The following is a 12108-nucleotide window of genomic DNA, read 5'->3' on the forward strand; positions in this document are numbered from 1 at the left end:
CAAAATATTTTTTTAAGTGTATATTTATAAAATTTTATTCACAATCTTCGATGTCTTAAAGATATATTGAAAAACTGATACTTAACAGAATTCTTATAATTTAAAATTACAAATATGAAAATAAATCTTATGAAGTCTAGTTTTTACGGTAAAACAAAATTGGAATCGGTTTCTAAGTTTTCGACTTCACAATAGTAAACAAATATAGGCACCTCTAGTGTCACTTGTCAGGTGTTACTGTCACTTCACAATGGTCATTGGTCACACACTTAATAAAACGTGTTAAATGTTGAGTTAGTAATTAATTATTTTGAGGTATACGCCTTTTAATTAGAAAATTGATTGATTTGATTGATTGTAAGTACCCTTGAAAATGAAGATAACAAGATACAAGAAAGTTCAAAAATATCTTAAATTTTATTATAACAACTATGGTTTTCATCAACCTTATCAAGTATTGATCGACGGTACCTTTTGTTTTTCTGCTTTTAAAGTGAGTTTTTTTGTTTATATTTCAGAAACTTAGTTTGGATTACTGCTTGCAACTGGTCCCATAGCACTTTGTTTAGTACGTCGTAGTTTTAAATAATTTATACATCCTAATAATGGATAGCAAGTACCGTCGGAATGGTCGCCTCATAGATATAGTAGATGAGGAATGGAAAGCAGAACAATTGCCTGACGAGGACATTCAGGTTCCTCTGGAAGAACTACCTGACCCTGAGGCTGACAGTGCAGACTCACATCTCACTCTCAAAGAACAGAGTATGCGGTGGCAGGAGAACTTCCCAGAACCGGCTAGCAGTAATCAAAACTAGGTATTCAAGTAGTTTTTAAATAGTAAACATCTAGTAGGCTTTATTCTCAATATTCTTATTCAATAATTATTCTAATTTCAGGAACACATAAATATAAGAGACCAACTCTCAAAATATCTTAATGGAAGTGTGAAATTATTAACAACAAGGTGTATTATTAAAGAGACTGAAAAGATTTCCAAAAAGACACAAGGAGCTCTAACTATTTTAAAACAGTTTGGTATTCATGAATGTGACCATGAAGAAGCTGTCTCTGGCTCAAAATGCATATTGACTATGATAGGAAAAAAGAATCTTAAACATTACATTCTGGCCACGCAAGACAGAGACTTACAAGAGAAAATGAGATTAAAGTCCGGGATACCATTACTCTATTTACATAATAAATCTCCTACACTTGAAAAACCATCGAAAGCAAGCTATGGTAAAGCTGGTTCCACGTTGGAAAACAACCAATTTATGTTCATAAGTGAAACTCAAAATGAAATGCTAAAGAATATGAAAGAAGCTCTAGGAGTTGAAAAGGTGGAAGAAAAAAATACTATAAGAAAGAAAAAACTCAAAAACCCTAACCCATTATCATGTAAAAAGAAAAAGAAAAAGTCAGGTATGAAAAATAATACAAGTAGTGGTAATGTAATTGATGGCAAAGTAAAGAAAAGAAAGAAATCTAAACCCAAAAAGGATCTATTACAAAGTATTGCTAAATAAAACAACTTTGAGAGTAAAATCTTATCTTTTATTAATATAAATTAAACATACTTCTTTCTACATAAATTCCTTTTAATATTACATACAGTCATTTAGGCTTGAATGGCCATAAAAGCTTTAGTCGGTGAACTCTAAATGTAAGGATGTGTATAAGAGGTAAGTTGGTGAGGTAGATTATATGAAAATGTGAGAGGATATCATAGCATTCCTCCGGTTCAAACACCTCTTGACCATCTGGTGAGTCCTAAAATATTTACACAAAAAAAAAAGTCAAAATCATTGCTACGTAACTTTTATGCTTGTTTAAAACTAAATAAATTTTGTATAAATTGAACTATTAAAAGTTACTTTTATAATACATTCATAATTATAGTGTATAATAATTTAAAAAAAAAAATTGGCCCATATTTTCAACCATTAGCACCAGTTGGCCACCAATTTTCAAATTTACCACTGTGGAATAACTTAAAAGTAAAAGAAAATTTTATCATTTTCAAAATTAATTTCCATTTTTTTTTAATTTGAGTAAAGAAAAATTATATGAAAACACCCTTATTTCAAATATCTACTAGAGTAAGATATTAGTTTAATATACCTCTATTGTATGCCTTATCATAATTTCTTTAAAATAGTTCGATACAGTAGTCGGTGGCATCCAGTAGTACCATTTAAAATAATTATGGGTAGCCAAATAAATAGTAATGAAGCATGCTAGTTTAGATGCGGAGAAGTCACGATGTGCCGAATAATTTAAGCACTCTTTTAATAAACTTATGAGAAAATATCTTTCTGATAATGAATCATTTATTAGTATCTTCTTTTGTACAAGAAAATTACCTGAGAAACAAATAACACAACAACGGTAAAAACATATAGATATAGCATATCCATCTTTACATACACACATTACAAAGATACATCTTTGTAAGAAGTAAGAACTAGTTTTATTTGGACTTTCAAATACAAATACATATATTGTAATGTACACCTAAGAATAAAATAACATCAAGTGATAAATTAAATCAAATTTATCTTCCAAGCTACCTTCAGGTGAAAACAGGCGAGGCTTACACTTTACATTATATTATACAATATAAATGCAACAATTTTCATATGCCCTAATTTTTAACTTCCTCAGGGCATATTACTGAGACAGGTTTGTAGAAGGTTTTTTTAATAATCAAATTCAATTTTTGAGATTGGTCGATTGTAAAAACAAGGATGTTTGTTTTTCGGCTCACGGATCTTCAGTTCAAAGTATGAACAAACTTACTTTCGAATCGGAAAATATTTTAGTAAACAAAATTAATATTCTCTAACGGCCGAAATTAATATTAAATCTACAAGCCGATATTTGAATCGATCTTAGATATTATATATCTATCATAGGTCTCACCGAGATTAATAAAAATTTTAGTTGATTATCATCCGCCACAGTTCCGACCCAATTTTAATTATTTAACAATCGCTCGATTTGGTATAACATTTAATGCAGTCAAATAAAATCTAATAAAAGTTTTTACTGACCTAAATATTTATCCAAGCCTTTGATAGGATCAGTATTCTCTGCAGCTATCATTTCAATCACATCATTTTCGGTTACTATTCTACCAATTAAAAGGCGCGGTTTCTCTTCTTTCGCCGGTATCTTGAATGGTGGAGCTAAATTTTCTCTTAATGATTGTAAATAAGAAGGAGCAGAAAACTGCTCTTTCAAAATTTTTTCAGAAGGTTCAGATGTAAGTTGTATTGGTGCAGATCTAACTTTTAATTGTAGCATATTGAATTCAGACTCATTAATGTTCGACTTAACGTTGTTAACAGTTTACATATTGATATAAGAGTATAATATAGTGTTTTATAATCAGAAACTTGCTATTTTACTTATTTAATTAAAAGTTATAGCGACCAAATTAGCTCTGCAAACTCTACAAAGAAAATAAAATCGCTTTATACATACGACAAATCAAATGTCGTTTAGTGTCGTTCTAATATATTGACAGTTTATTCTCATATCTTTTGTTTAATTTTAATTATTTTTTTATTAAAATTAAAGCTTAAACAATAAAAAGAGCAAACAGTTTCTACCGAATTTATTATTACATTCAAAATCTTATAAAATTAATTTTTCAATATTTACAAATGCGACATTTATAACACTTATAAATCTTATTATATCATGTCTTACTCATGCATCACAACATGATCTAGCGTTCACGCCTCCTTTCATATTCCTTTTCAGCCCTTTCTGGAGTTCTACCTTCAAATTTTTCTCTTTCTTTATCATTGAGTCGTGTTTCTATGTCAAAATTATCCCAGTAACGTCCACCCAAATCATTTTTTTCTGTACTTTCGTCACTTTCAGAATCTGTGGCAGATTCACTACTATCACGTGAATTGGTTTTGCCTTTTTTCTTTTCGTTATAGCGCTTTTTACTCTTCTTACCATTCGAACTATCCTTTCTGTATTCCTTTTCGTTGACATCTTTTATATCTTTTTCGCGCTTCCGACTATTGTAATCTTCATCATTGCTACTGGAGCTTTTATCTTTGTCATCATATATTTTTTTACGTTTGTCTTCTTTGAACTCAGTCCGACCGATCTCGTTACGATCTCTTTGTCCGTCTTCTTCAGCTTTTTTTTGTTTATAACGAGATTGTTCCTCGCGACTTTGAATGCTCTCATGTTCATGTTCTCTGTCTTTATTATTACGTTCATCTCTCGGTTGCCGAGATTCTCTATCGTTCTTTTTACCTATTTCTTCCTCATACTTTTTATTACTTCTTCTGTCTAGGTCTTGATCATTCTTATTCCTCCTTCTATCTACATCTTCATCATCCTTATTCCTCCTTCTATCCATACCTTCATCATTGTTCTTATTGCTTCTATTTTCCAAATTTTCATCATTATTTTTATTTCTCCTTCTCTCTAGATCTTCATCATTATTCTTGTTTCTCCTCCTGTCTAGTTCTTCATCATTATTCTTATTTCTCCTCCTGTCTAGATCTTCATCATTATTCTTATTTCTCCTCCTGTCTAGATCTTCCTCATTATTCTTATTTCTCCTTCTGTCTAGATCTTCATCAGTATTCTTGTTCCTTCTTCTATCTATATCGTCATCATCATCATTCCTATTTCTTCTTCTGTCTCTGTATTCATCATTATTTTTGTTCTTTCTTTTGTCTGAATCTTCTTCATTGGTATTATTCTTTCTTTTGTCTAGGTCTCCATCATTATTCTTGTTCCTTCTTTTGTCTGTATCTTCATCATTATTCTTGTTCCTCCTTTTTACTACTTCTTCCTCATATTTTTTATTTCGCCCTCTATCTCTATCATCATCATGATTCTTATTTCTCCTTCTGTTTGTATCTTCTTCATACGTTTTATTCCTTCTTCTGTCTGTATCTTCTTCATAATTTCTGTGGTTTCTGGTATCTTCACGATTTCTACCATCTTTTCGATAAGATTTTTCCATTTCTTTCCCATCCGTTTCAGTATCCCGACGCCCACGATCTTCACGTCTTCTATCGCTTTCAGGCTCTTCACGTCCGACATTCCTTCGATCATAGTAATCTTTCCGCCTTTGATCATCGCTTCTAGGTTGTCCAAAGTTATTTTTATCTCTATCAGATCTTGAATCATTTCTTCTAGCATTAGAGCCATACGTCTCATAGAAACCATCATGCCCCCATCTTTCAACCTTGTCCATATCTTTATTAGGAACCTTCGGTGCAGGAGATTTATTTTTGCTGTTTTTCTTTTTTCGTTTCTTCTCCTTTTGTTTATTTTCTTCTTCAGAATCTAAAATAATTAAATTAAATGTTGATTTCAATTTTATATCAAATATTTTTACAATTCCTTTATAAAAAATTGTAAAAAAAAATGTATACAACTAATAATTTTCAAACCTTACACCAAATTGGGTCAGGATAAAAAGATAGTTGTTCAGTTAGATACCATATAAGTAAACAAGATAAGTAGTTATGACTCATATAAACAGTTAAAAGTGAAAATTTAATAGTAATACATTTTTATCAATATTCTATAAAAAAAAATTGGTTTCTTATTTAAATAAAATTGTTAATTTTAGGAACCCATTTTATTTTATTATTTTTAAAGAAATAATGGTAGTTTTTAAGTATCCAGTATCCAGTCAGATATTGCATTACCACCATCCGGCACCGAATATCAGTTTCATCTTTAGTACTTAAATTTATTTAAAAGAAAGTATTAAATATTTTGAGTAACTTTAAATTTTATCTCACCACTTGAACTTGAGTCACTAGATGATGAGGATGAGCTGTCTGAACTCGAACTGGAGCTGGAATCGGAACTAGAGTCACTATCCAGTTTGATTTCTGTTATCGGCGGTGGTACATTCTGAGAAATTAAACATATTTAGATTAAAATTGGAAATGAGATAGCACAGAGGTGAATGAGATTACGGGTTAAAATCACAGCAATATGTTTATAACTCATTACATGCTGCAGGTTCCAAATCTTCGTAAAAAGAGGAGGCCCTCTGGTTTATTTAGATTTTCAAACATTTAAACATACTTTTAACAGTTAGTCAAAATTAATCAATTATTGTTCATAGTATTCTAGATTTATTGCTATTCACCAAAATATTACTTTACTATTTACTGATTATATAGTTTGCTTCATGCATGTTTATTTTTTGGTTAAAGATCATTAGGGAATAGTTCAGGGGTATGGCAAAATTTAAATTGTAGCTAATAATTTTTTACTAACCCAACCTGGGTTTTGAATCCAGGACTTCAGTAATATGTCCTAATATGCCATGTACTAGACTCAAAAGGTTGTTTAAGCTATCTTATTTTTATATATATACATCAACAAAAAATTCTAAATAATGTTAGGTTATAATCTATCTTGTGTAAACTGTTAAAAGATTGTGAATGATCATTCCACTTACAAAAAAACGTAAGTATTCTTTCATATAATCATAATTTATAATCTCTCAGTTAGATAAGGTTAGGGTTTTCATAATTTAACTGAAAGTCACTTTGGTAGATTAATCAATCTAATGTTTAATTGTGAGCAGATGTTACGGTTCACAATCTATTGACAATTTGCAATCCCACAAGGTAGATGACAATCTAACAGTATTTAGAATTTTACAGTGATATAGAGGATTATGTTAAAATAGGTACCTATTTGAAATAAGAAGTCCTTACCTTTGGCATTTGTTTCAAATGTTCCCTCAACTCATCTGTGAGACCTCCAAGACCAATTGAGGTGAAAAAGTTGATAGAAAATCTTGTATTCTTAGGATTATCTCTAGGGAATACACCAGAGAATGCTTGCTGCAATGTTCTGAAAATTAAAGATCATTATAAAAAAAACTAAAAATAAAGGATAACTTTCAAGCAATATAATAATTATATAAAATTTAATATAGTTCTTCATATAAATGAATATTATATTTCAATAATATAGGATGTATTGTTGCTTAGAGATAACATTTAAGAAATTATCAAATGTAACTTACGGGTCCTTTAAGCGATCATTGAGTTTCTTCAAGCCCATATATTCAGCCAACTCTTGGAACAATATTTTAATATAAATTCTACTGGAACTTGTTGTGTCTTCTTCATTGAGTTTAACACATTCCAAGACTTCCCAGCTTATAGAATCAGTAAATAATAGATGAGCAAAAAATTTGCTCACATTTCTGAGGCGGTTTGTGTCCAATCTATGAGCTGTAGAGTAAGAATCTTTGAATATTTCTTCGAATGGACCAATATAAATCCGATTGATGTTACAAAATCTTTGAGCTAGAAGTCCATAGAACTTTTCGTAAGTTCTCTGTTCAGCGCAACAGTCGAGGAACATGTGACAAAGTTCAATTTCCTGTCCTGGTTTCAGCTGCATTTTCATCAATTTGTGAGCACATTCCTCAAAATCCAAACTTGAATTGATAGTCAAATATATAGTTCTTCTTAAAGCAATAAGATTTGTCTCAGTGTTATCAATAATAGTGACCTCTTTCCCTTTTTCTGCTTCCTCGTCATCAGACTCATCGCTACCAGATTCACCAGAACCGTCTTCATCATCAGACTCGGCATCAGATCCAAGGATTTCGTTACTAAGTGCTTTGTACTTTTGTTCATTTTCTTCATACTTGTCATCAAACTTGAATACATCTGAAATTTAAATAACTAAAGGTTAGAAATACATTTCTACATTATGATATTTATTATGATATCGATAATTACACATTTTAACTTTGAATCACAAATTTAAAGATATGATAAATATCTTCAATGAAATTGAAGAAAAGTTTTGGAATACATAGAAAAGATAACCTTCAAGATCTTTGAGTAGACATTTACATTTCATAGTGAACTGTACATAAATGTATAATATAGAGGATAAAAACTCAGTACATTACTTTAATTTTTTATTAGTGATGACTTAGTAAATACTATGTCCTATGGATTTTAAGCTTTTTTTTAAATTTATTTAAAATGAATACAAGCAAATCTTCTTCTGTAATAAGATTTAATATATCATATAAATCATCATATTACTAACACTCCAAGAGATTTATTTCAGAATCTCTTACACAGATGCAGTTTTTATTTGTAATTTTTGTTTATATCAAATAAAAGTAAGAACATTGTTAACACAAAAAGAATACATACTCAGGATATCCTGTGAATCTGTTGCATCATCCAACATCAAAAGATGAGTGAACTGTTCTTCTTCAGGCACCAATTCTAACTCCTCTAAAACTGCCGGATGATCCTTGAACCCATCTTTCCAAACTTGAAACATGACTTCAATCATGTATTGCACTCTCTTATCCAAATGGCCCTCGTGTAAAATATTCCTTAACATCTCAAAAATGGCATTAACACCCTTGGAAGAGACCTCTGTAAGTTTCTGTCCACACTCCTTCAAAAATGCTATTGCAACCTCCACAGAGTCATCTGTTGGTGTTTCTACAAGCAATGTCAATAGCTCTAAAGCTAAAATTTCATGTGCAACTCTTTGGTTTACAAGGTGAGCAATAAAAGTAGCAGATGAAATACATATAGGCTTATCATTTCGCTTGAAACCTCTCTTGAACTGTATTACTAGTCTTTTTAACAACAACTCTCCTATGTTAGGGAAGCGTGAATTGACTGCTGATACCAAGGCAGCATAAACATTAGTAAATGTTGGTGATGCTGCTTGAGCTTGGACCACCGACCTACTGAGCAAACCACGCCCTCTAACTATATTCTCTTTTAACAGTTCTTTAATAATAATGCCAATGTTACCAACGTTAATCTTGTTAATGTGTCCGTGGATAGATTTTTTGAGAGCTTCCCATGCAAGCCTTTGATAGGCGACAGACGATTTGTCGGTGATTTGAGCTTGCATCATTCGCAGACGCGCGGGAGGAATGTACGCGCCACCAGTTCTTGTGTTAAGCATGTCGGTTTCTTTAGCTTTTTTTGCTGGCATTAATTTGCTTTCTTTTGGCGCGTCATCACGCCGTTTGTCTTGTTTATTCGGGACATAGGGGGATTTCGATCGAGAATGTCTTCTTTTACGTCGAGAATCCTTTTCAGTTCTATCTCGAGATCGAGAACGAGATCTCGACCGACGCTTTTTAGATCTTGAATCTTTTCTATAGTATTCACTCTCATTGTATTTTTCTTTTTTACGTTTATTATCGTTACTTTGATCCATTATATACACAAAAGTGATTTGACTTTACAGCAATGATAGTATTCAATTACAATAGTACAATATAGTTTATAATTATGTTACTCTTGAATTTTCAATTGATAATACTTGTTTTTAATAGATTGAGTCTTGACAACGTGAGATATTCAATGGTGTAGCCATTTTGAAATTTCACGATGACTTTGACGTTTGACATAGATAACGGCTTGTTACTTCTTATTTTTAAACATTACCCATTCGAACTATACAAAGATTTTCAACTCTACAGCCAAAGTCAGCCATACTTAGGATTACAATATAAAAAACGATATTAATACCTAACTCTTATTATACTACGTTTATGATAATTAGAATTATAAATATTTTATTTTTATTACGTAGATAATAATTATTATTATAGTCATTAATTATTTACATGCCACTAAAAAATAATTTAAAATTATTGCGAAGAAGTACACGCACCTTTTTTATTTATTTAATTTGTATAATACGTACAAGTATTAGTTAGGCCTCAATTTTAATAATACTTATGTAAATAAATATTAGTACTGTTTAGATATATATATTATTGCACCACCTGTCCGGTTTCTATTTTAAAATCTCCTTTTTGGTCGGGAAGAAATTTTTTGGTTTGTAAGAAATATCTGGTGTAATTCCCTCTTGTGATTTTTTTATTAAAAATTTTATTCAAATTTATAGATAAAAGTTTTTACTTTATAAACAGATAAATGACATTGATACACTTTTTAATAATAAAGTTATATTTTGGTTTTAGATTATTTTATAATTTCGTTAAATATTATGAATTGCTAATGATGACCTTGTGGAATTTAATAATCTCTACTTGGCGGCTCTCCGCCAACCAGCCTCTGCTGGTTGCTCACTACGTAGCCAAGCTTTAATAATGGTACATTTCATGGTCACATGGTCTATGGTGCCTGCATGGTTTTTACCTCTTCTGTTCTCATTCTGCATCGTCACACTGACTACGGTTACTTTGTCCCGTCTGAGCCATCCTAACTAATCGAATACTGAAATCTGTTGTCGGTTTATTTTGTTTTATCTCGGCTTAATATTGCGGCCCGTACAGCATCGTTTCGGTTACGTTCGTCTTGTATCGGTTACTCTTGTAGCGTCGGGGTCACTGTTGCCTCGATTATTTTCGCCCTATCAGCGTCACGACTGCAATCGCCTCTTCTCCATTACTTTCGTTCTCTATCAGCGCTACTAACATTGACCATTCTCGCATCGTCACCATCACTTTTGCCTCGTATAATTTACTGTCGTCTATCGTTTTGCCTCGAACAAACTCGCCTCCTATCGGTTACGTACGTCCTGTTTCGGCGCTACTGGTGATGCGTCACAACTACGTTTGCCTTACCTCCTCTGCCTTTCTATTTTTATGTTTCCACCTACGTATATCACTATTGAGTTCTTAGTCTTGTTTTGTTGCTATTTGCACTCACTATGTGCTGATTATTACTGCAGCTTTCTCCAGCATACTATCTCTAACATAGACTTCTGGTATTCTGTTCAATAAATATATTCGAATTCCTACTAATCAAAACCAATCAGAGTTGAACGTAAACAATTTTACTACTTTTATAAATGATATATTCGTAGCGCTATGGAACAGGAGCAATCAGGGAAAAAGATTATTGCAAAAAAAGTTCTGTTTATATTTTGCGACGATTTTTTTATAGAATTCACATTTGCGAAATTTTGTATTCATGGAGATGAAATATGGACACACATTTAGCAAAATTTTACCGAATTTGGATGAATCTACGGCTACTGAGTGGATGGATCCAATATTTGGAATTTTGGCTTTCACATCTTTTTTTTCTATTTCTCAGGATCAGAGCAACCATACATACTTAAAATATATCTTGAAACTGACAATATCACGGTCAGTTTCGTGGTTTTTAAACGTAGCATATCGTCAACATTAAAGACGATTTTGCGGTTTTAGGGCTTGCTTAAAAAACACCGAATTGTGGCCGCTTTCTCTGATAGTTTAATCTCAGTAGTTACAAGATAACAACTAAAATGTACTTTAAGAGGAGATCATTATATTATATTGATTATAAAATTATTAGAATATATGCGTTAGAGATTAATGTTAGTACTTGTAGAACAAAAATACTTTTACCAATTCCTTTTTTAAGTTTTTGATAAAATAGTTGTCTATACCTATATTAGCATTTTTTTATTATTTTTTTTTATGTCATAGGTGGCAACGAGCAGGAGGCTCACCTGATGGAAAGTGACTACCACCGCCCATGGACATCTGCAACACCGGGGGGCTTGCAGGTGCGTTGCCGGCCGTTCAGGAAAGAGTACGCTCTTTTCTTGAAGGTTCCCAAGTCGTATCGGTTCGGAAAAACCGTCGGCAAAAGCTGGTTCCACAGAGTGGTTGTGCGAGGCAGAAAATGTCTTAAAAAACGCGCTGTTGTGGATTTTCGGAGACCTACGTGGTGCGGGTGATATTTGGAATTTTTTTTTTTTTTTTTGATATTTGCATTTCAAAGTCAAAAATCATTATTCAATATAGAGGTGTTACACTTGCGTATTGATAGTCAAAAATCTACCACCGGTTCAAAAATTACACATCGGACCTGTAAAGAACCGGCTAAAGAAACTCAGTGGGATTTTTTTTAAATGTAACTTTTTACTATTATTTTCATACAATAACAATAAACAGTTTCGTTTGAAACAACGGATGGAGGCGATCATCTCATTCCCAAGGTGTGCAATCAACTAAGAAGTTATTAGTGTTGTAAAATCCTTTAGACTTTAGATTTGACCTCAAAAATTAGTCACATCATATACTTTGCAACGGGTCAGTCCGTCGCATACTGACAAAAAAACCGTGAG

General features: G+C 31.8%; 4 protein-coding genes across 5 annotated transcripts in view; 2 read left to right on the plus strand and 2 right to left on the minus strand.

Annotated features, from left to right (window-relative positions):
• The first annotated feature begins 251 nt into the window (after window positions 1-251).
• On the plus strand, window positions 252-819 carry LOC113396709 (uncharacterized protein). The gene is made up of 2 exons (XM_026634762.2): window positions 252-357; window positions 519-819. The coding sequence occupies exon 2, from the start codon at window positions 606-608 to the stop codon at window positions 816-818; it is 213 nt and encodes a 70-aa protein (XP_026490547.1). The 5' UTR covers window positions 252-357; window positions 519-605; the 3' UTR covers window position 819.
• LOC113396705 (rRNA-processing protein UTP23 homolog) overlaps window positions 262-12108 on the plus strand; it is an 86258-nt gene continuing 74411 nt past the window's right edge. Inside the window, exons 1-2 of one of the 2 annotated variants that reach the window (XM_064219883.1) lie at window positions 262-493; window positions 900-1542. In XM_064219883.1, the coding sequence (XP_064075953.1) occupies window positions 374-493; window positions 900-1529 (750 nt within the window). In that variant the 5' untranslated portion in view covers window positions 262-373 and the 3' untranslated portion in view covers window positions 1530-1542. Of the gene's footprint in view, window positions 494-899; window positions 1549-12108 lie in introns of those variants that run through there. The other variant, XM_026634753.2, reaches the window with a different exon arrangement.
• Window positions 1536-3424, minus strand: LOC113396706 (uncharacterized). The gene is made up of 3 exons (XM_026634754.2): window positions 3057-3424; window positions 2125-2366; window positions 1536-1773 (listed from the first exon to the last, which is right to left on the minus strand). Exons 1-3 carry the CDS (start codon window positions 3307-3309, stop codon window positions 1618-1620), a joined length of 651 nt encoding a protein of 216 aa, XP_026490539.2. The 5' UTR covers window positions 3310-3424; the 3' UTR covers window positions 1536-1617.
• Window positions 3609-9378, minus strand: LOC113396653 (pre-mRNA-splicing factor CWC22 homolog). The gene is made up of 5 exons (XM_064219832.1): window positions 8199-9378; window positions 7043-7697; window positions 6729-6867; window positions 5796-5910; window positions 3609-5331 (listed from the first exon to the last, which is right to left on the minus strand). The coding sequence occupies exons 1-5, from the start codon at window positions 9232-9234 to the stop codon at window positions 3737-3739; spliced, it is 3540 nt and encodes a 1179-aa protein (XP_064075902.1). The 5' UTR covers window positions 9235-9378; the 3' UTR covers window positions 3609-3736.

The sequence above is a fragment of the Vanessa tameamea genome, chromosome 4, assembly GCF_037043105.1.
Source record: "Vanessa tameamea isolate UH-Manoa-2023 chromosome 4, ilVanTame1 primary haplotype, whole genome shotgun sequence".
Taxonomy (NCBI): domain Eukaryota; kingdom Metazoa; phylum Arthropoda; class Insecta; order Lepidoptera; family Nymphalidae; genus Vanessa; species Vanessa tameamea.

What these genes read in the sequence shown, in the direction of transcription:
- LOC113396709 (XM_026634762.2), top strand. Translation starts at nt 606, where the DNA reads ATGGATAGCAAGTACCGTCGGAATGGTCGCCTCATAGATATAGTAGAT.
- LOC113396706 (XM_026634754.2), bottom strand. Translation starts at nt 3,309, where the DNA reads ATGCTACAATTAAAAGTTAGATCTGCACCAATACAACTTACATCTGAA. An exon ending in AGGCTTGGATAAATATTTAG is followed by an intron (nt 2,367 to 3,056) that starts GTCAGTAAAAAC and finishes TTTGTTTCTCAG; the next exon opens with GTAATTTTCTTGTACAAAAG. An exon ending in TGATAAGGCATACAATAGAG is followed by an intron (nt 1,774 to 2,124) that starts GTATATTAAACT and finishes TAAATATTTTAG; the next exon opens with GACTCACCAGATGGTCAAGA.
- LOC113396653 (XM_064219832.1), bottom strand. Translation starts at nt 9,234, where the DNA reads ATGGATCAAAGTAACGATAATAAACGTAAAAAAGAAAAATACAATGAG. An exon ending in ATTTGAAACAAATGCCAAAG is followed by an intron (nt 5,911 to 6,728) that starts GTAAGGACTTCT and finishes TTAATTTCTCAG; the next exon opens with AATGTACCACCGCCGATAAC. An exon ending in TAGTGACTCAAGTTCAAGTG is followed by an intron (nt 5,332 to 5,795) that starts GTGAGATAAAAT and finishes TAATTATTTTAG; the next exon opens with ATTCTGAAGAAGAAAATAAA.